We start from the raw sequence: 22,293 nt of genomic DNA on the forward strand, positions 1-22,293 counted from the left end.
GCTCTCGCCCTTCCCAACTTCACCGGCGTACGCTGAAGGAAACATGCCCTAGAGGCAATAATAAAGTTATCATTTATTTCCTTATATCATGATAAATGTTTATTATTCATGCTAGAATTGTATTAACCGGAAACATAATACATGTGTGAATAGATAGACAAACAGAGTGTCACTAGTATGCCTCTACTTGACTAGCTCGTTAATCAAAGATGGTTTTGTTTCCTAACCATGGACAAAGAGTTGTTATTTGATTAACGGGATCACATCATTAGGTGAATGATCTGATTGACATGACCCATTCCATTAGCTTAGCACCCGATCGTTTAGTATGTTGCTATTGCTTTCTTCATGACTTATACAAGTTCCTATGACTATGAGATTATGCAACTCCCATTTGCCGGAGGAACACTTTGTGTGCTACCAAACGTCACAACGTAACTGGGTGATTATAAAGGTGCTCTACAGGTGTCTCCAAAGGTACATGTTGGGTTGGCGTATTTCGAGATTAGGATTTGTCACTCCGATTGTCGGAGAGGTATCTCTGGGCCCTCTCGGTAATGCACATCACATAAGCCTTGCAAGCATTGCAACTAATGAGTTAGCTGTGAGATGATGTATTACGGAACGAGTAAAGAGACTTGCCGGTAACAAGATTGAACTAGGTATTGAGATACCGACGATCGAATCTCGGGCAAGTAACATACCGATGACAAAGGGAACAACGTATGTTGTTATGCGGTCTGACTGATAAAGATCTTCGTAGAATATGTAGGAACTAATATGAGCATCCAGGTTCCGCTATTGGTTATTGACTGGAGACGTGTCTCGGTCATGTCTACATTGTTCTTGAACCGTAGGGTCCGCACGCTTAACGTTACGATGACAGTTTCATTATGAGTTTATGTATTTTGATGTACCGAAGGTTGTTCGGAGTCCCGGATGTGATCATGGACATGACGATGAGTCTCGAAATGGTCGAGACGTAAAGATCGATATATTGAAAGCCTATATTTGGATATCTGAATCGTTCCGTGTGAAATCGGGATTTTACCGGAGTACCGGGGGGTTACCGGAACCTCCCCGGAGGTTATTGGGCCTACATGGGCCCTAAGGGAGAATAGGAAAGGAGGCAAGAGGTGGCCGCGCGCCCCACCCCTTCCTAGTCCGAATAGGACAAGGAGATGGGGGGCGGCGCCCCCCTTTCCTTTCCCTCTTCCTCCTCTTTCCCACTTCTCCTTCTCCAACTAGGAAAGAAGGGAGTCCTACTCCCGGTGGAAGTAGGACTCCCCCTTGGCGCGCCCTCCTTGGCCGGCCGCCCCCTCCCCTTGGCTCCTTTATATACGGGGGCAGGGGGGCACCCTAGAACACACAAGTTGATCTTCGTGATCATTCCTTAGCCGTGTGCGGTGCCCCCCTCCACCATATTCCACCTCGATAATATTGTAGTGGTGCTTAGGCGAAGCCCTGCGACGGTTGAACATAAAGATCGTCACCACGCCGTCATGCTGACGGAACTCCTCCCCGAAGCTTTGCTGGATCGGAGCCCGGGGAGCGTCATCGAGCTGAACGTGTGCCAAGAACTCGGAGGTGCCGGAGTAACGGTGCTTGGATCGGTTGGACCGGGAAGATGTACGACTACTTCCTCTACGTTGCGTCAACGCTTCCGCTTCGGTCTACGAGGGTACGTAGACAACACTCTCCCCTCTCGTTGCTATGCATCACCATGATCTTGCGTGTGCGTAGGAAATTTTTTGAAATTACTACGTTCCCCAACAGTGGCATCCGAGCCTAGGTTTTATGGTTTGATGTTATACGCACGAGTAGAACACAAGTGAGTTGTGGGCGATATAAGTCATACTGCTTACCAGCATGTCATACTTTGGTTCGGCGGTATTGTTGGATGAAGCGGCCCGGACCGACATTACGCGTACGCTTACGCGAGACTGGTTCTACCGCCGTGCTTTGCACACAGGTGGCTGGTGGGTGTCAGTTTCTCCAACTTTAGTTGAACCGAGTGTGGCTACGCCCGGTCCTTGCGAAGGTTAAAACAGCACCAACTTGACAAACTATCATTGTGGTTTTGATGCGTAGGTAAGATTGGTTCTTGCTTAAGCCCGTAGCAGCCACGTAAAACTTGCAACAAACAAAGTAGAGGACGTCTAACTTGTTTTTGCAGGGCATGTGTGATATGATATGGTCAAGGCATGATGCTAAATTTTATTGTATGAGATGATCATGTTTTGTAACCAAGTTATCGGCAACTGGCAGGAGCCATATGGTTGTCGCTTTATTGTATGCAATGCAATCGCCCTGTAATGCTTTACTTTATCACTAAGCGGTAGCGATAGTCGTAGAAGCATAAGATTGGCGAGACGACAACGATGCTATGATGGAGATCAAGGTGTCGTGCCGGTGACGATGGTGATCATGACGGTGCTTCGGAGATGGAGATCACAAGCACAAGATGATGATGGCCATATCATATCACTTATATTGATTGCATGTGATGTTTATCTTTTATGCATCTTATCTTGCTTTGATTGACGGTAGCATTATAAGATGATCTCTCACTAAATTTCAAGATAAAAAGTGTTCTCCCTGAGTATGCATCGTTGCCAAAGTTCGTCGTACCCAGACACCACGTGATGATCGGGTGTGATAAGTTCTACGTCCATCTACAACGGGTGCAAGCCAGTTTTGCACACGCAGAATACTCAGGTTAAACTTGATGAGCCTAGCATATGCAGATATGGCCTCGGAACACTGAGACCGAAAGGTCGAGCATGAATCATATAGTAGATATGATCAACATAGCGATGTTCACCATTGAAAACTACTCCATTTCACGTGATGATCGGTTATGGTTTAGTTGATTTGGATCACGTGATCACTTAGATGATTAGAGGGATGTCTATCTAAGTGGTTGTTCTTAAGTAATATGATTAATTGAACTTAAATTTATCATGAACTTAGTCCCTGATAGTATCTTGCTTGTTTATGTTGATTGTAGATAGATGGCCCGTGCTATTGTTCCGTTGAATTTTGGTGCGTTCCTTGAGAAAGCAAAGTTGAAAGATGATGGTAGCAATTACACGGACTGCGTCCGTAACTTGAGGATTATCCTCATTGCTGCACAGAAGAGTTACGTCCTGGAAGCACCGTTGGGTCCCAGGCCTGCTGCTGATGCAACTGACGACGTTAGGAACGTCTGGCAGAGCAAAGCTGACGACTACTCGATAGTTCAATGTGCCATGCTTTACGTCTTAGAACCGGGACTTCAACGACGTTTTGAACGTCATGGGGCATATGAGATGTTCCAGGAGTTGAAGTTAATATTCCAGCAGAATGCCCGGATTGAGAGATATGAAGTCTCCAATAAATTCTACAGCTGCAAGATGGAGGAGAATAGTTCTGTCAGTGAGCATATACTCAAGATGTCTGGGTATTGTAATCACTTGATTCAATTGGAAGTTAATCTTCCGGATGATAGCGTCATTGACAGAATTCTCCAATCACTTCCACCAAGCTACAAGAGCTTCATGATGAACTATAATATGCAAGGGATGGATAAGACAATTCCCGAGCTCTTCGCAATGCTAAAGGCTGCGAAGGTAGAAATCAAGAAGGAGCATCAAGTGTTGATGGTCAACAAGACCACTAGTTTCAAGAAAAAGGGCAAAGGGAAGAAGAAGGGGAACTTCAAGAAGAACAGCAAGCAAGTTGTTGCTCAGGAGAAGAAACCCAAGTCTGGACCTAAGCCTAAAACTGAGTGCTTCTACTGCAAGTAGACTGGTCACTGGAAGCGGAACTGCCCCAAGTATTTGGCGGATAAGAAGGATGGCAAGGTGAACAAAGGTATGTGTGATATACATGTTATTGATGTGTACCTTACTAGAGCTCGCAGTAGCACCTGGGTATTTGATACTGGTTCTGTTGCTAATATTTGCAACTCGAAACAGGGACTACGGATTAACCGAACACCTGCAAAGGACGAGGTGACGATGCGCGTGGGAAATGGTTCCAAAGTCGATGTGATCGCGGTCGGCACGCTACCTGTACATCTACCTTCGGGATTAGTATTAGACCTAAATAATTGTTATTTGGTGCCAGCGTTGAGCATGAACAATATATCTGGATCTTGTTTGATGCGAGACAGTTATTCATTTAAACCAGAGAATAATGGTTATTCTATTTATATGAGTAATATCTTTTATGGTCATGCACCCTTGAAGAGTGGTCTATTTTTAATGAATCTCGATAGTAGTGATACACATATTCATAATGTTGAAGCCAAAAGATGCAGAGTTGATAATGATAGTGCAACTTATTTGTGGCACTGCCGTTTAGGTCATATTGGTGTAAAGCGCATGAAGAAACTCCATACTGATGGACTTATGGAACCACTTGATTATGAATCACTTGGTACTTGCGAACCGTGCCTCATGGGCAAGATGACTAAAACGCCGTTCTCCGGTACTATGGAGAGAGCAATAGATTTGTTGAAAATCATACATACAGATGTATGTGGTCCGATAAATGTTGAGGCTCGTGGCGGATATCGTTATTTTCTCACCTTCATAGATGATTTAAGCAGATATGTGTATATCTACTTAATGAAGCATAAGTCTGAAATATTTGAAAAGTTCAAAGAATTTCAGAGTGAAGTTGAAAATCATCATAACAAGAAAATAAAGTTTCTACGATCTGATCGTGGAGGAGAATATTTGAGTTACGAGTTTGGTCTACATTTGAAACAATGCGGAATAGTTTCGCAGCTCACGCCACCCGGAACACCACAACGTAATGGTGTGTCCGAACGTCGTAATCGTACTTTACTTGATATGGTGCGATCTATGATGTCTCTTACAGATTTACCGCTATCGTTTTAGGGTTATGCTTTAGAGACGGCCGCATTCACATTAAATAGGGCACCATTAAAATCCGTTGAGATGACGCCTTATGAACTATGGTTTGGCAAGAAACCAAAGTTGTCGTTTCTTAAAGTTTGGGGCTGTGATGCTTATGTGAAAAAACTTCAACCTGATAAGCTCGAACCCAAATCGGAGAAATGTGTCTTCATAGGATACCCAAAGGAGACTGTTGGGTACACCTTCTATCACAGATCCTAAGGCAAGACATTCGTTGCTAAAAATGGATCCTTTCTAGAGAAGGAGTTTCTCTCGAAAGAAGTGAGTGGGAGGAAAGTAGAACTTGATGAGGTAAATGTACCTGCTCCCTTATTGGAAAATAGTACATCACAGAAACCGGTTTCTGTGACACCTAAACCAATTAGTGAGGAAGTTAATGATGATGATCATAGAACTTCAGATCAAGTTGCTACTGAACCTCGTAGATCAAATAGAGTAAGATCCGCACCAGAGTGGTACGGTAATCCTGTTTTGGAAGTCATGCTACTAGATCATGATGAACCTACGAACTATGAAGAAGCGATGGTGAGCCCAGATTCCGCGAAATGGCTTGAAGCCATGAAATCTGAGATGGGATCCATGTATGAGAACAAAGTGTGGACTTTGGTTGACTTGCCCGATGATCGGCAAGCAATTGAGAATAAATGGATCTTCAAGAAGAAGACTAACGCTGACGGTAATGTTACTGTCTACAAAGCTTGACTTGTTGCAAAAGGTTTTCTACAAGTTCAAGGGATTGACTACGATGAGACCTTCTCACCCGTAGCGATGCTTAAGTCTGTCCGAATCATGTTAGCAATTGCCGCATTTTATGATTATGAAATTTGGCAGATGGATGTCAAAACTGCATTCCTGAATAGATTTCTGGAAGAAGAGTTGTATATGATGCAACCAGAAGGTTTTGTCGATGCAAAGGGAGCTAACAAAGTGTGCAAGCTCCAGCGATCCATTTATGGACTGGTGCAAGCCTCTCGGAGTTGGAATAAATGCTTTGATAGTGTGATCAAAGCATTTGGTTTTATACAGACTTTTGGAGAAGCCCGTATTTACAAGAAAGTGAGTGGGAGCTCTGTAGCATTTCTGATATTATATGTGGATGACATATTACTAATTGGAAATGATATAGAATTTCTGGATAGCATAAAGGGATACTTGAATAAGAGTTTTTCAATGAAAGACCTCGGTGAAGCTGCTTACATATTAGGCATTAAGATCTATAGAGATAGCTCAAGACGCTTAATTGGACTTTCACAAAGCACATACCTTGACAAAGTTTTGAAGAAGTTCAAAATGGATCAAGTAAAGAAAGGGTTCTTGCCTGTGTTACAAGGTGCGAAGTTGAGTAAGACTCAATGCCCGACCACTGCAGAAGATAGAGAGAAAATGAAAGATGTTCCCTATGCTTCAGCCATAGGCTCTATCATGTATGCAATGCTGTGTACCAGACCTGATGTGTGCCTTGCTATAAGTCTAGCAGGGAGGTACCATAGTAATCCAGGAGTGGATCACTAGACAGCGGTCAAGAACATCCTGAAATACCTGAAAAGGACTAAGGATATGTTTCTCGTTTATGGAGGTGACAAAGAGCTCATCGTAAATGGTTATGTTGATGCAAGCTTTGACACTGATCCGGACGATTCTAAATCGCAAACCGGATACGTGTTTACATTAAACAGTGGAGCTGTCAGTTGGTGCAGTTCTAAACAAAGCGTCGTGGCGGGATCTACGTGTGAAGCGGAATACATAGCTGCTTCGGAAGCAGCAAATGAAGGAGTCTGGATGAAGGATTTCATATCCGATCTAGGTGTCATACCTAGTGCACCGGGTCCAATGAAAATCTTTTGTGACAATACAGGTGCAATTGCCTTGGCAAAGGAATCCAGATTTCACAAGAGAACCAAGCACATCAAGAGACGCTTCAATTCCATCCGGGATCTAGTCCAGGTGGGAGACATAGAGATTTGCAAGATACATACGGATCTGAATGTAGCAGACCCATTGACTAAGCCTCTTCCACGGGCAAAACATGATCAGCACCAAGGCTCCATGGGTGTTAGAATCATTACTATGTAATCTAGATTATTGACTCTAGTGCAAGTGAGAGACTGAAGGAAATATGCCCTAGAGGCAATAATAAAGTTATTATTTATTTCCTCATATCATGATAAATGTTTATTATTCATGCTAGAATTGTATTAACCGGAAACATAATACATGTGTGAATACATAGACAAACAGAGTGTCACTAGTATGCCTCTACTTGACTAGCTCGTTAATCAAAGATGGTTATGTTTCCTAACCATGGAGAAAGAGTTGTTATTTAATTAACGGGATCACATCATTAGATGAATGATCTGATTGACATGACCCATTCCATTAGCTTAGCACCCGATCGTTTAGTATGTTGCTATTGCTTTCTTCATGACTTATACATGTTCCTATGACTATGAGATTATGCAACTCCCGTTTGCCGGAGGAACACTTTGTGTGCTACCAAACGTCACAACGTAACTGGGTGATTATAAAGGTGCTCTAAAGGTGTCTCCAAAGGTACATGTTGGGTTGGCATATTTCGAGATTAGGATTTGTCACTCCGATTGTCGGAGAGGTATCTCTGGGCCCTCTCGGTAATGCACATCACATAAGCCTTGCAAGCATTGCAACTAATGAGTTAGTTGTGAGATGATGTATTACGGAACGAGTAAAGAGACTTGCCGGTAACAAGATTGAACTAGGTATTGAGATACCGACGATCGAATCTCGAGCAAGTAACATATCGATGACAAAGGGAACAACGTATGTTGTTATGCGGTCTGACCGATAAAGATCTTCGTAGAATATGTAGGAACCAATATGAGCATCCAGGTTCCTCTATTGGTTATTGACCGGAGACGTGTCTCGGTCATGTCTACATTGTTCTCGAACCGTAGGGTCCGCACGCTTAACGTTACGATGACAGTTTCATTATGAGTTTATGTATTTTGATGTACCGAAGGTTGTTCGGAGTCCCGGATGTGATCATGGACATGACGAGGAGTCTCGAAATGGTCGAGACGTAAAGATTGATATATTGGAAGCCTATATTTGGATATCGGAATCGTTCCAGGTGAAATCGGGATTTTACCGGAGTACCGGGGGGTTACCGGAACCCCCTCGGGGGTTATTGGGCCTACATGGGCCCTAAGGGAGAAGATGAAAGGAGGCAAGAGGTGGCCGCGCGCCCCTCCCCTCCCTAGTCCGAATAGGACAAGGAGAGGGGGGCGGCGCCCCCCCCCCCCTTTCCTTTCCCTCTTCCTCCTCTTTCCCACTTCTCCTTCTCCAACTAGGAAAGAAGGGAGTCCTACTCCCGGTGGGAGTAGGACTCCCCCTTGGCGCGCCCTCCTTGGACGGCCGCCCCCTTCCCTTGGCTCCTTTATGTACGGGGGTAGGGGGGCACCCTAGAACACACAAGTTGATCTTCGTGATCGTTCCTTAGCCATGTGCGGTGCCCCCCTCCACCATATTACACCTTGATAATATTGTAGCGGTGCTTAGGCGAAGCCCTGCGACGGTTGAACATAAAGATCGTCACCACGCCGTGACGGAACTCCTCCCCGAAGCTTTGCTGGATCGGAGCCCTGGGAGCGTCATCGAGCTGAACGTGTGCCAAGAACTCGGAGGTGCCGGAGTAACGGTGCTTGGATCGGTTGGACCGGGAAGATGTACGACTACTTCCTCTACGTTGCGTCAACGCTTCCGCTTCGGTCTACGAGGGTACGTAGACAACACTCTCCCCTCTCGTTGCTATGCATCACCATGATCTTGCGTGTGCATAGGAAATTTTTTGAAATTACTACGTTCCCCAACATACGCCTCCACGGGTTCCTCGATGGCTCGGCCAAGGCGCCGGAGTCGACCGTGACGACAGGCACCGGTGACGCTGCTCATACCATCACGAACCCCGAATACGAGCAGTGGTGGACTCTTGATCAAAAGGTCCTCGGTCACCTCCTCGGCTCCATGAGCGTGGAGATCTCATCGCAGCTGATCGGCTGCAGGACGGCGGCTGCGGCATGGGCTGCCGTGCACACCATGTTCACCGTCGAGAACAGCGCTGGCGTGCGCAACCTTCAGCGTCAGATTCAGGCGCTACGCAAAGGAGATAGACCCGCCGGCGAGTACATGCAGAAGGTTAAATCTCTCGCCGATTCGATGGCCGCTGCCGGTTCTCCTCTTCGCGATGATGAGATCATCGATTACATGCTGACCGGGCTCGGCTCGGCGTTTAACCCCATCGCTGCTTCGATGAACTTCGCCGGCGTGCCTGTCACGTTCCTGGTGTTCTACTCCAGCGCCCTCCACTATGAGGCTCTACAATAGCAGCAATCGGAAGTTGAGGACTGGCAGTCCTCCGCGAACGCCGCCTCCCGGCCGGCCTATCACGACCACGCCGGTCGTGTGCCCGATTCCGGACGCCCAAGTGGCGGCCGCTCCTCCGCTTTCTCTCTTCTGCCTGGATCGGCGAGCTACGGCAACGCCCAGGGCGGTCCCCCTGGCCATAACAACGGCAACACCGACGGCAACGGCCGCAATGGAGGAGGCAATGGGGGTGGCCGCCGTCACTGGCGCCCTAGGTGCCAGATATGTAAGAACCGGGGACATGAGGCGTCGGACTGTCGCAGCCGCTATGACCGCGACCACCGCGCCGCCAACTCTGCCTCCAACTCCTCCGCCACGCATGAACGGCCGCACTGGATCCTGGACACCGGCACGACGGACCACTTGACGAGTGACCTCGATCGTCTTCACTTCCATGACCGCTATGGCGGGAAGGATCAAGTGCAAGTAGCGAATGGTGCAGGTCTGTCTATTTCGCATATTGGTCATTCCACTATACCCGGTTCATCCCTTCGCTTACGAAATATTCTTCGTCTTCCACATATACATCAACATCTTTTGTCTGTTTATCGACTTGTTCTTGATAATGATGTTTTTGTGGAATTTCACCATTCCTTTTTCCTTGTTAAGGACACGGACATGAAGAAAATTCTTCTTCGCGGTAGAAGTCGTGGCGGCCTCTACCCCATCCCGTTTGGTCGCGCGTCGTCTTCCTCCACTCGTCAAGCGTCTCTCAGTGTCAAGACCACTCCGTCCCAGTGGCATCAGCGTCTCGGTCATCCTTCGAATAATATTGTTCAAAACATTGTTAAGAGCAATGATTTAGTGTGTTCTTCTGAACGTTAGTTTTCAGTGTGTGATGATTGTCAGCGTGCTAAGAGTAGACAATTACCATATACTTTATCCACTCATGTTTCTACTATGCCTCTTGAGTTAATTCATTCTGATGTTTGGGGGCCTGCCCTTGCCTCTTCCGGAGGCTATAAGTATTAATTATGTGAGTTTTGTCGATGATTATTCACGTTTCACTTGGATATATCTCCTTAAGCACAAGTATGACGTTGAGCAAGTCTTTTATGCCTTTCAGGCTCATGTTGAGCGTCTTCTTCACACGAAAATCATATCCGTTCAATCAGACTGGGGTGGCGAGTACCACAAATTACACCGCTATTTCCAACGCACTGGGATCTCTCATCGTGTGTCCTGCCCACACACCTCTCAGCAAAACGGGATTGCTGAACGCAAACACCGTCATCTTGTGGAAACAGGTCTGGCCTTACTGGCTCATTCGTCTCTCCCTTTACGGTATTGGGACGAAGCTTTCCTTACTGCATGTTACCTGATTAATCGCATGCCTACACCTGTTCTTCGACAAGATACACCCTTGTTCCGTCTCCTTAAGGTCCAACCTGATTATACCTTTCTCCGCACCTTTGGGTGTGCCTGCTGGCCTAGCTTGCGCAAATATAACGCCCACAAGCTTGCTTTTCGGTCCACTATGTGTGCTTCTCTGTTTTTCTTCCGCCATCGGGATGTTCAGATCTATATGCTTGTCTACATGGATGATATCGTTATTGCTGGCTCTTCTCCACGTGCAGTTGACGGTCTTGTTCATTCACTTGCGGCCACTTTTCCTATCAAGGATCTTGGGCCGTTGGAGTACTTTCTTGGCTTGGAAGCGTCGTACAATTCAGGGGGGATGACTTTGACACAACGGAAGTATGCCATGGATCTTTTACACCGTGTGAACTTGGAGAATTGTAAGCCCACTTCCACACCATTGTCTACCTTTGACCAGCTTGCACGGGTGTCTGGACAGCCTCTTGGTGCTGATGATTCTTTCCGGCATCGCAGTGTCGTTGGTGGTTTGCAGTATTTGACTCTCACTCGCCCAGATATTTCGTTTGCAGTGAACAAGGTATGCCAGTTTCTCTCACAGCCCACTGATGTTCATTGGGAAGCTGTTAAGCGCATTCTGCGCTATGTAAAGGGAACATTGCAGACTGGACTGAAGTTTCGGAAGGCTGTCTCCACCAGCATTAGTATTTTCACTGACGCAGACTGGGCTGGGTGTCCTGATGATCGACAATCCACTGGAGGCTTTGCCATCTTTGTTGGCCCGAATCTCATCTCCTGGAGCTCTAAGAAGCAACTGACGGTGTCGAGATCTAGTACGGAGGCTGAGTACAAAGCTTTGGCAAATGGGGCTGCTGAGGCCATCTGGGTAGAATCACTACTCAAGGAGCTTGGTGTTTCCCAGCAGCGTGTTCCTGTTCTATGGTGTGATAATTTGGGAGCCACATATCTGACTGCCAACCCAGTCTTCCATGCACGCACCAAGCATATTGAGATCAATTTCCACTTTGTGCGTGAGCATGTTGCTTCTGGAGCTCTTGAGGCCAGGTTCATTTCTTCTAATGATCAGCTGGCTGATGTATTTACCATACCAGCCACTCGACAGATGCTAGACCGATTTAGTACCAATCTAAACCTTGTACAGAGTAGAAGTTCAGATTGAGGGGGTATGTTAAAATAGGTCTAGCGTGTCATGTACACGTATTATGTACGTATGTAACTTGTATATGCTGATCATTATAAATAGAAAGACGTGGAGAGGCTTTGCCCCACGGGAAACCCTAAACCTATTCTCAAACTGACGCAGTCAGTTTGATTTGGTGTCCGTCCAGTCACGGCGCGCGGCGGTGCTGCCGGCCAGCTCCGGTTCTAACTCGGCTCTTCCTGTGCGCTGCGGTGTGGTTCCTCGCCCAGATCTGCGCACGGAGGCTGAGGATGGCCGGATCTGGTTTGGCGCCCAGGCCTGCGCGCGGTGGGGTGGCCCAGCCAGGTTGGCTCGTGTTCGTCAAGTTTCTGCGTGCGGCGGTGACAAGTCTGTTCCTGGTAGTGTGTGCACGGCCTTTTTCTTCACGGCAACTCTGGTTGGCCTCGGATCCATGTTTGTTGGTGGAAGACTCGGCTTCGGATGAAAGTCCTACACTGTTCTGGTCAGTGCCGACGGTAACGGCGCCTACGGGTGTCGTCTTCCTTCTTGGAGGTACCGCTGTGGAGCTCGTTTTGCTCTTCGTACCTCATGGCTTGTGGTCTCCGGGTGAAAACCTAAGATTTGGCTAGTCCAGATCGAGGGACGGTGTTGTCTTCGATATCACTCCCTCCTTGGAGGCGTCCCCTTGGAGGCCCAGCGATGGTTCCCGATGGTGTACATGGCTTGTCGTGGAGCTTGGGTTTGTGGTGGTGCCGTCCTTTTTTCTTTCTTTTCTTTTTGCACTAGCCTTTTGCTGTGCTTTCCTCCTCGGAGGGTTCTTGTAACGCTTCTTCTGATCAATGAATTTGGCAGCTCTACTGCCAACGTTCAAAAAAAAATGTTTTAGCTGGTTTTGCATTCCCATTTCGTGACTACATTTGTGAGAAGTACAATCATGTTGCAGTACATGTGTACTATTAACATAAAATCGGCAACTTTTTAGCAGTCACAAGTCAGTGTCAATTAGGTTTTGTGATTTTTCAAAAAAAAATATGAATAAATAAACAACAATGTACAACATGCTATATATGAGCGAAAAGCCACTTTGGCTCTCCGAGAAGCACATGCTCCCATGCAGCAAAAATGCATTATTGAAATGTTAAAGAAGATCCGAAAACATTAGACTTGTTCATGATCACATCCAAATGCTACCTGAAAATTTTAGATGGAAAGCTTTAGCAATTTTGACCTGTACAAAAAAGAAAACATCAAATGTTACACTTAATTTTGTTTTTTATCTGACGAAACACTGCTCTCCTGTTTCACATGAAATTTTCGAGTAGGCTTGTTACACTAACATAAACATCTACAAAAAAACTATTTAAATTTTTCACTATTTTCTGAATTTACTATTCATTTTGCAGAATCAAGATTGAGATATGTCTGGTTTCCTGCCAATCAGAGATTAGTGATACTCTAATCATCTATCCAATCTCGCCGGTGCTATCTCTAGAAAGTGACTCATAACTGGCGCAGGACTTAGATGTGCATGTGCTTTAGCAAAGTGATATAATAACTTGTATACAATGTTAATTTTGTTTTTTTTCCACTAAGAATACCATGAAAGCTATTTCTTGGCCAAATTTTTTACACGAGTACAACATAAGGTCAAGTTCATTAAAAAAACTTTTAGATTTTTTTGGGTTTTAGTTACTTATTATTTTTATTTAGGGTGTATATACACCGAGGAGACAAACCACGTGCTTGTCCGCAAATCATTGCTCAAAGGTACCCAAAAGCAAGGACCAAAGGTGTGCATTAATTTGAACTCGATGTGTGCTTCCGCCAAACATAACTCTCCACTACCGAGGACAACCAACAATCCACCAAATGACCAAGTGCATTCTGTACTAGCACGTGCATGTCCCGACTAGCACCCGTAGTACTAACACGCATTGGTTACAGTGAATATATAGCACCGTCGAGCTCTCAGGCTTCTCGTCCCCACCTCTATGAACGATGGTTGATCATCAACCAGGATTAGAACACCTAGAGAGGCCACAAGGCAACCGCCCGGTGACGGTGAGCACCATGGGATTAAGAAGTATCGGGAAAAACACTCAACCTTGGTCGCTTGCCTGTATATACGATGTTTTCATTCCATCGGTGTCTTGAAGGAAACGTTGGTGCGCCCCTACTGGTCTACGCAGAATTTCCATTGGCCAATGCCCCATGGCATCGACTGGTTCACATCGGATGGTGCTCGGACTAGGATCTCTTCTTCGTTGAGTGACGATGGTGGCCTCTGATTGCTACCCTTGCATCAATTTGCTTACTTTGCAGCTCATTATTACTGCTAGCCTAATGGTCGTTATATTAGATCGTTCGTACATGATATAGATCAGTGCAACAAGTTGATTGAATCCACTACTAGGAATTATACAGAGCTCTGGCAAGTAAATTGCCAAAACCACCACAATTGCATCGTTCAGTGCGAAAAACACTGTTTCCATCAAAGTCTACCGAAAACACTGATTTTTAGTAATCGCATTGCTGAAAACACTAATGGGCGATTGACTGCGTTTTACAGAAAATCTGACAGTGGGGCCCTGTTGTCAGTCCTACGTGGCACCAAAATTTTACATTGTTTGGCAACACCGTTAAACTAGATGTAGGGCCCACATGTCAGTGTGTTTGCTCCTCTCTCTCCTGAAGGTACTCCCGCAAACACCTTGTGTGAGTTGCTTGCTATTGCTGGACCAGCTGATGCTTGCCGTTGCTAGCGCCGCCATTGCTTGCTCGTCTAGCACCGCCGCTGCTTCTTGGACGAGCTGCTGCTTGTTGTTGCTAGCGCCGCTGCTGATTCCTGGTCTAGCACCGCCGCTGCTTGCTGCTCGCGTGCCGAGCCTGGCCCTGCAGTCGCGCGCTTGCTGGCCAGCCGCGTCTGGGCTAGCTGGTGCTAGCGCCGCCGCTACTGCTGTTGCTGGTTGCGCCCGGCTGTTGCCGGGAGGGATAATGCATGGAAGGACGAGTAGGAACAACCGGTTGTGAGCCTGTATGCTGAGGCTTACAGCCTCTGGGTGCATCCAACAGCTTATGCGCTAGCTTTTTTTCTAAGGGCTAGCTTGGCCGATGCGCTGCCCCGAGCTCGAGCTGGTCTGCGCTACCGCGCTAGCCGGGCTAGCAGGCCGCCGCGCTGGCCACCACCCGATCTGGCTGCGCTCGCGGGCGCTTGCTCGCCGGCCTGTCGCCGGAGGTGCCGGACATAGTTTTTTGGAAATCTGGTGGGGATTTCTTTTTAGTGAGAGACAGACGAAGAAGACACACATGGGTCCTACATGTCATAAGTCATAACAGTTAATATAACAGTGAAATAGAATGAGTTGACTAGTCTGCCACATCAGCGCTTATGAGTGGGCCCAACCTATCATGAATGGGTTTAAGAACTCCTAATTGATCACTTTTCTCCCAAAAAATTGACCACTTTTCTGATTTGGTAGTTTTTTTTGCCAAAAATTAGTCCTAAAGTGGAAGTTCTGGTCATGTTTTCTCTAAGTAGTAGTTTTCTGTTAGGGTCGAACATAATTTGCTAGTGTTTTGGTTAAATACTCGTTAAACTGACATACTCCATATAGTTGATTGTTTTATAGTACATCACTAAAGCATGAGAAGAGAACACATAGACATGCGTTGCTCCACTGCGGCCCCGCGCGCGTGTGTGTGTTATCTTTTTTGTCGCACGTGAAAAAATTTCAAAACGTTTTACCCAGATGAATTCGAATTGACGTGATTGTTCCTATACATGTACTGAACCAGTTTTAGTTCCTTTCATCTATTAGTGGATTTGTTTTGACTCAAGTCAATATAAGGTCTCTCCTCTACACATAGACACACACACGTGACACAAACATGCATCAGACATGACTTTCCCATTCCGCCTCTCGGTGTGCACCACAAAGTGGAACAGCGGAACTCGAGAACTGTGCCTCTTATGATCATCTACGGGAGAGAGTTATCAGATTTTCGAAGAGTGCTCTCACGTGACTGTTGGCATCTCCTTAAGACATTGCAGGGGACAACTACTTCTCAAAGGACGACTACTTCCCGACGACAACGACTTCTTCGCCGACATGTCTTCTGCTACTGCTGCTAACGTTCTTCTTCCACCACACCATGTGTATTCTTGTCACTTTTGATAAGGACCCCCATGCTACAGTTACACCAACAACTCCCGTGACTACATTAGCTCAAGTTCAAGAGACACAAACACCAATGATTAGAGTTTAAGTATGTCAGCTCAAATATCAGGTACTTCCATTTCTAGGAACGCTTCCAAGTGTTTATGAGAATATAATGTTACCTAAGTCGGATATATTTCCATTAATCATTAGTTAAGGACCTAGAATGAAAAGCAAGGCACACGTTGGAGTATGATCAAGCATGCATGAAGATGGCAGCATATGTACGAGGACCAAAGGCTGTGCTTCAAGTGATGAATCTAGACTTGAAGCCACATTGATGACAGGTGTTGGATATGGGTGGAGTATACATGATGTCACTTTATAGTTTCTTTCACAATCACCTATAAGATGTAATTTTGGAGTACAAGACTTGACGCATTTTTTATTAGAGTCTGTTTCCGTTATGTATCTCCTTAATCAGCCCCTTAAAGCATTGAGTTAGGGCTTAAATTTTATTGAATTGATTTTTAATAGTTGCTACTGAATTTTCCATAGACATAAGAGTCGACAAGACATCTTGCATTACATGTCATTGGACCCACACCGTGTTAATCAAATATTGCATCTTATATCCGCAATTCAGATTGTATCTCTTAAATTCTTGCTTTCTGTTCAGTTGCATGTAGAGATTGATCTTCATGATCAGTTTGACAGTGGTACCAACATTGTCAATAACCATACCGACACGACTTGGTTTGACGATTGCTAAAGCACGTCGTCAAGTGTTCGGTATAGTCAGGTCATCATATTAGTCTCCTTCTATAAAAATCCACATTGTCTCACAAAAAGATCGGGCCACCTTGCCCCTATGACCTTTGGAATCAAAGGGGGCGGTGTGGGGGTGGGAGGGGGTGGGTCCAATGATTTGCTATACGTTAGTCCGTAATAAAATATTTTGTACTCCTGTAGGATTATTGTGGCTTTAACATCCTAAAAAGAACAAGTTATTGAAATGCATATGCTCCACGCAGGGAATGTGGTCCATGATGTGACACAACAACATCCTACTAGCTAATGGCCCATGCATTGCAACAAGCGCGTATTTTAGTGGTTCAAAATCAATCTTGTTTGATACTCCGTTTCTTTATATAAGGTGTATTATTTTTGGCACGGTGACCAAGACACATAATTATAGAGATGTTAGGACGAAATTACCCTTGGCAAATTTGTTGGTTAGTGGCAAGTAAATCAGTGGGTCCAGAAAAGTAAGGGATACATGCAATCGAGAGAGATACTTTCCTTCTTTTTCTACAAGAAGAGATACATGCAATCGGGAGAAAGATGCTTTTTTTAGGGCTAAAAGGGGGATTATGAGGATTTAGAAAAAATGCACCTTACATTGTGTAATTTTATCAAAAAGCAAATACACCTTATATAAAGAAACGGAGGGAGTACCTTACATCAATTCTGGTAACATTTAATTTGATGGGATTTTGGTTTAGTTGAGATTTTTATAAGATTAAATTCGATTTGATTTAATTTGCTTCGATTGAGTTAATACAAGACCTGTTTTCGAAAAGTATTGATTTATGTTGGGTTTTTTTTTCTATGGCATCTTTTGGGGTTACAAAAAACCAACAGAAAACCATGGAACGTGGGAGGAAAAAACACGGTGGGTGGTGGAGACGAGGGAACTAACTCCTCTTGTAGAGATAGATAGAGATGTTTTCCACGTTAGAAATGTGACTTGTGGTGCATGGTCCTTGACTTAAAACGGCTCCCTCACTCTTCCCTTTAATTTCCTTTATTACTAAAGAAAAGGGCCGGTTTATAGAGTGCTGCCAGCACAAATCAAGGAGACTCTGTTCCTCGGAAAAGGGACACACCACAAGGACGCAGCAAAGAAACCAAGGCGAAAAACTTCCGCAGTGGTGTTCCTAACAATAGGGATTTCATCGTTTGATTCTTTGTGCGCGGCAATATCGCTGCCGCGCATCGTTTGATTCGTTTCTTGAAAATTTGTCTGGCTGTCCGCGGCAATGGCGATGCCGCGCAGCGCGCCGGCGGAGCCAGATGAAAGTGCGTCGCGCACGAAGCTCCTCGTCGGCGGCATCGCTGCCTTCCTGCTCCTCGCCATTATCATCGGCACGGCGGCGTTCATCGTGTCGGAGAGGGCCGAGGACGAGGGGGACACGGACAAGAAAGCGATGGCCGCCACGATGCGCACCGTGGACCTCTTCTGCTCGCCCACGGACTACCAGGCCACGTGCAAGGAGACGCTGACCAAGCCGCTGGAACGTTCTAACAACCAGGTCGACCACCCGCACGCCGCCGCCGCCGCCGCCATCACCGCCGTCGGCCGGGAGCTCGCGCGCGGCTTCAACGAGTCGTCGCTGCTGGAGGCCGTGCGCCAGAGCAACGACACGCTGGTCCACGAGGCCCTGCTCGACTGCAAGATGCTCCTGGACGACTGCGCCAACGACGTAACCCGCGCGCTCTCCACCGTCGCGTGGCGCGGCGTCGACGGGCCGGCTCAGGACCTCCAGGCCTGGCTGAGCGCGGTGATCACGTTCCAGGGCTCCTGCGTCGACATGTTCCCCAAGGGCGATGTCCGCGTCCAGATCAAGGAGATCATGGAGAAGGCGCGGGAGATCTCGAGCAATGCCATCGCCATCATCCAGCAGGGCGCTGCCCTCGCCGCCATGCTCGAAATCGACGCCGGCGCCGAAGTCACCCTCGCCAAGGACGCGGACGACGACGACGACGACAAGGACGACAACGACGATACCCCCGCGGAGCAAAGCGACGGCGAGCGCCAGCTCCAGGAGTCCGTGTCCGACGTCCCCACGTGGGTGCCCAGCGAGGACCGGAGGATTCTCGAAGAGGCGGAAGAAGAACGCAATGGCGTGCTCACGCCGAACGTGACAGTGGCCAAGGATGGCTCCGGCGCCTTCACAAACATCTCGGCCGCCTTGGACGCGTTGCCGAAGAATTACAGCGGGAGGTATGTGATTTACATCAAGGAAGGTGTCTACGACGAGTCGGTGAACGTCACCAACGGGATGTCAAACATCACCATGTACGGCGACGGCCCCAAGAAGTCCATCATCACCGGCAGCAAGAGCGTCGGCGACGGCGTAAGGATGTGGAGAACCGCCACCTTGGGTAATCACACACTATTAATTGCTTTACCCACCTTGGGTAGGCACGGACAAGCTAGGGCCAATGTGACCGTCGTTAATCAACTATGCTGTACGCAGCGGTGGACGGAGACAGGTTCATGGCGGTGAAGATGGGGATCCGGAACACGGCGGGGGACGAGAAGCAGCAGGCGATTGCGGTGCGCGTGAAGGGCGACCGGGCCGTCTTCTTCAACTGCCGGATCGACGGGCACCAGGACACGCTCTTCGCGCAGGCCTACCGCCAGTACTACCGCAGCTGCATTGTCTCCGGCACCGTGGACTTCATCTTCGGCGACGCGGCCGCCGTGTTCCAGCGCTGCGTGCTGCTCGTCAAGGACCCGCTCCCGGGGAAGCCTGGCGTGGTGACCGCGCACGGCCGCCGCGACCGGCAGCAGACCACCGGCTTCGTCCTGCACCGGACCCGCATCGTGGCCGATGAGGCCCTCGCCAGCAAGTCGTCGACGGTGAAGACCTTCCTGGGGCGGCCGTGGAAGGAGTTCTCGAGGGTGGTGGTGATCGAGTCGGTGATCGACGGGTTCGTGCACGCGCAGGGGTACATGCCGTGGGAGGGCAAGAACAACCTGGGCACGGCGTTCTACGGCGAGTACGCCAACGTCGGGGACGGCGCCAACATCACGGCGCGTGAGGAGATGAAGGGGTTCCACGTGCTCAACAAGGAGAAGTCCAAGGTGTTCACGGTGGAGCGCTTCCTGAACGGCGGCGAGTGGATACCGGAGACGGGCACGCCGGTGAGGCTAGGGCTGTTCGGCTGAGATATACAGATGGGTGGAGTGTGTTCATCGATCCGTGTGTACGAATGCGTTGTTAGGTTCACCTGTAATGTAATGTATGTACAAAATACAGTCAAAATAGTGACCTCAAAAGAGAAGTGCCTACTGCGTGAAGAGGAAAGTTAATGTCGATCTGCTTTCTCTTTTGGGTGATATAATCATCGACACCATGGCCAGATTAACCGTGCGTCCACATGAACAAGACCAACCAGGGAGGAGCCCCGCGGTATACGAATCACCGCACACTTTTTTTTTTTGACATAGAAATTGGGACCTTTATAATTGCTTAATAGAGATTCGGTTACAATACAAGGCTACTCATGAGGAAACCTGGACTTTCCTCTACCCAACACTCCGAACTACTAAGACTAGTAGCAAATTTAGCACAAAAATCTGCTGGAATATTAGCATCCCTCATAACATGCCGAACCGAAAAGGAGGCAAAATATGTAGATCTTTCCCTAATTTCATCAAAGATAGGTACCACAATTGACCTTGAATCACCGCACACTTGCCATTGGGGTACAAGCCCATTCACGCGGAGAAAAGACATTCTACCATGCACGGTATATACCGTGCATGTATCAGCCATCGGTTATCTTTGAGATTCAGATCCGTGCATGCATCTGGTCTTTGGGTTGTTTAATTAACCTCAGTTTAGGACCCTTTGTTCTATTAATTTATGTCAGTATCAATCAGTCACTATTTCTCCTGACAACTTTTCCCATAGTTATTACCTGCAATATCTCTCATCTCACTCACAAAGTAGAGACCAGTAGTACTATACTCACTCAGTTTTTTTTCATATGATTCTAAAATTTGAATTTATTTTATCTTTTGAACCGTAAGTTTGATTTATGATACATTTGCAAATTTATGTTCCTTGTGAAGAGAACATTGAGATAAGATCACTCTTGAATATATTGTCACAAATTTTAAAATTCAAATATGAAACATGGAGAAACCTTATGAAACTATACAAAAACTACCGTATGTACCAAGTTTCATTGAGTTTTTTATAGATTGGTTTTGTGTAAGTTTGTTTACAATATCTCATCGGTATAAACACATTTGTCCAAATAGAATATAACACAAACTTTTATTTCAGAAGATATCAAGCATCCAAATCTTTAAATAGAAAGAGAAAATATATTTTTGGGATAGTGTTGCAAAAGGGGGGAGGCATCCAAACGGAAGAACACTATTTAAAAAAGGCTCACACTCGCAAACTGATCATGTGACGGAAAGGTGGAGAAAAGTAAGACGTACAGCAGGTTAGTACCTTGTGATTTCTTTAGGACTCTGAAATAATTAAGCGGCTGATCAATGCACGGTATATACCGTGCATGGTAGAAAATGCAGAACACTAGAACAAAATTCACATCTAGGCACCAATTAATGGGATGTGCTTATTTCGCTCATCAATTCTACTCTGAAAATGCCCATTGAATCTGCTATATTTTGAATTTCTAATTGGTTGGAGGATCAAAAATTTAGCTATAATATTAAATTTGGATTGATCTAAGTTTTTATTTGTCATTTGCTTCTGAAAACTGCTTTGGTTCTGCCCAATCGTGCCAAATAAAGTCTACTTATACATGGTTCTAGGCGTCAAGTGTCAAATAAATGTGAAAAACTGATGTTGGAAATCAAGACTTGCCCCCAAACCAATCACATGGGACAAGAGCTTTCATACATCTGCATATAAAACATGCATGGTCCGGCTGAGTTGTAGCATTTTTTTTTCATATGGTTACCCCTTGAGACCTTCTACGCTCATGTACATATTGTCTCTTGGTTGCAAGTGTGTACATCATCTAGGGTTGGGAGGTATCAAAAATCATTATTATCCGAGGAGAAATGGGCATCATAGCAACTTGGTGGGAAATCGGGCTTGAGCCAAACTCCCGTGTTCCATGGCATTGGCAAGCTGCTTGCGAGTATTTTCAAGCACATCTAAGACAGATTCGTTGAATGGAAGGCGGTGACCTGCAGTGCTTTGCGCTGCTGTAACCTAGGGTATGTATCCCCCTAGCAAAAAAAAAAAAACCCTAGGGTATGTATCTGTCTAACCCACTACATATTTGCTTCAAATGCATTATTCCACCAATGGTGCAGAACAGAGTTTGCGGGAAGCCTCCTTGCTCGCATGTATAATTGATCTTTCAGTAACTCTAACTTTGTACCACGTGGGGTTGTTGTGGCTTCTGTAGCTCTTTCTCGCAAAGTTTTTGGAATGAAAGTGGCAATATTGCGTTCGTCCAAAAATAATAATGAAATTGCCATATATGGATCCCACTACCCCTACCACTCTAGTTAACTAGACGAATTAATACAGAAGAAGTTTAAGCTTAT

At 46.4% G+C, this 22,293-nt stretch overlaps 1 protein-coding gene across 1 annotated transcript; it reads left to right on the top strand.

Annotated features, from left to right (window-relative positions):
- Positions 1–17,816: 17,816 nt before the first annotated feature.
- On the top strand, positions 17,817–20,047 carry LOC123108079 (probable pectinesterase/pectinesterase inhibitor 13). The gene is made up of 2 exons (XM_044529936.1): positions 17,817–19,130; positions 19,226–20,047. The coding sequence occupies exons 1-2, from the start codon at positions 18,005–18,007 to the stop codon at positions 19,918–19,920; spliced, it is 1,821 nt and encodes a 606-aa protein (XP_044385871.1). The 5' UTR covers positions 17,817–18,004; the 3' UTR covers positions 19,921–20,047.
- Positions 20,048–22,293: the final 2,246 nt, after the last annotated feature.

The sequence above is a fragment of the Triticum aestivum genome, chromosome 5A, assembly GCF_018294505.1.
Source record: "Triticum aestivum cultivar Chinese Spring chromosome 5A, IWGSC CS RefSeq v2.1, whole genome shotgun sequence".
In the NCBI taxonomy this organism is placed as follows: domain Eukaryota; kingdom Viridiplantae; phylum Streptophyta; class Magnoliopsida; order Poales; family Poaceae; genus Triticum; species Triticum aestivum.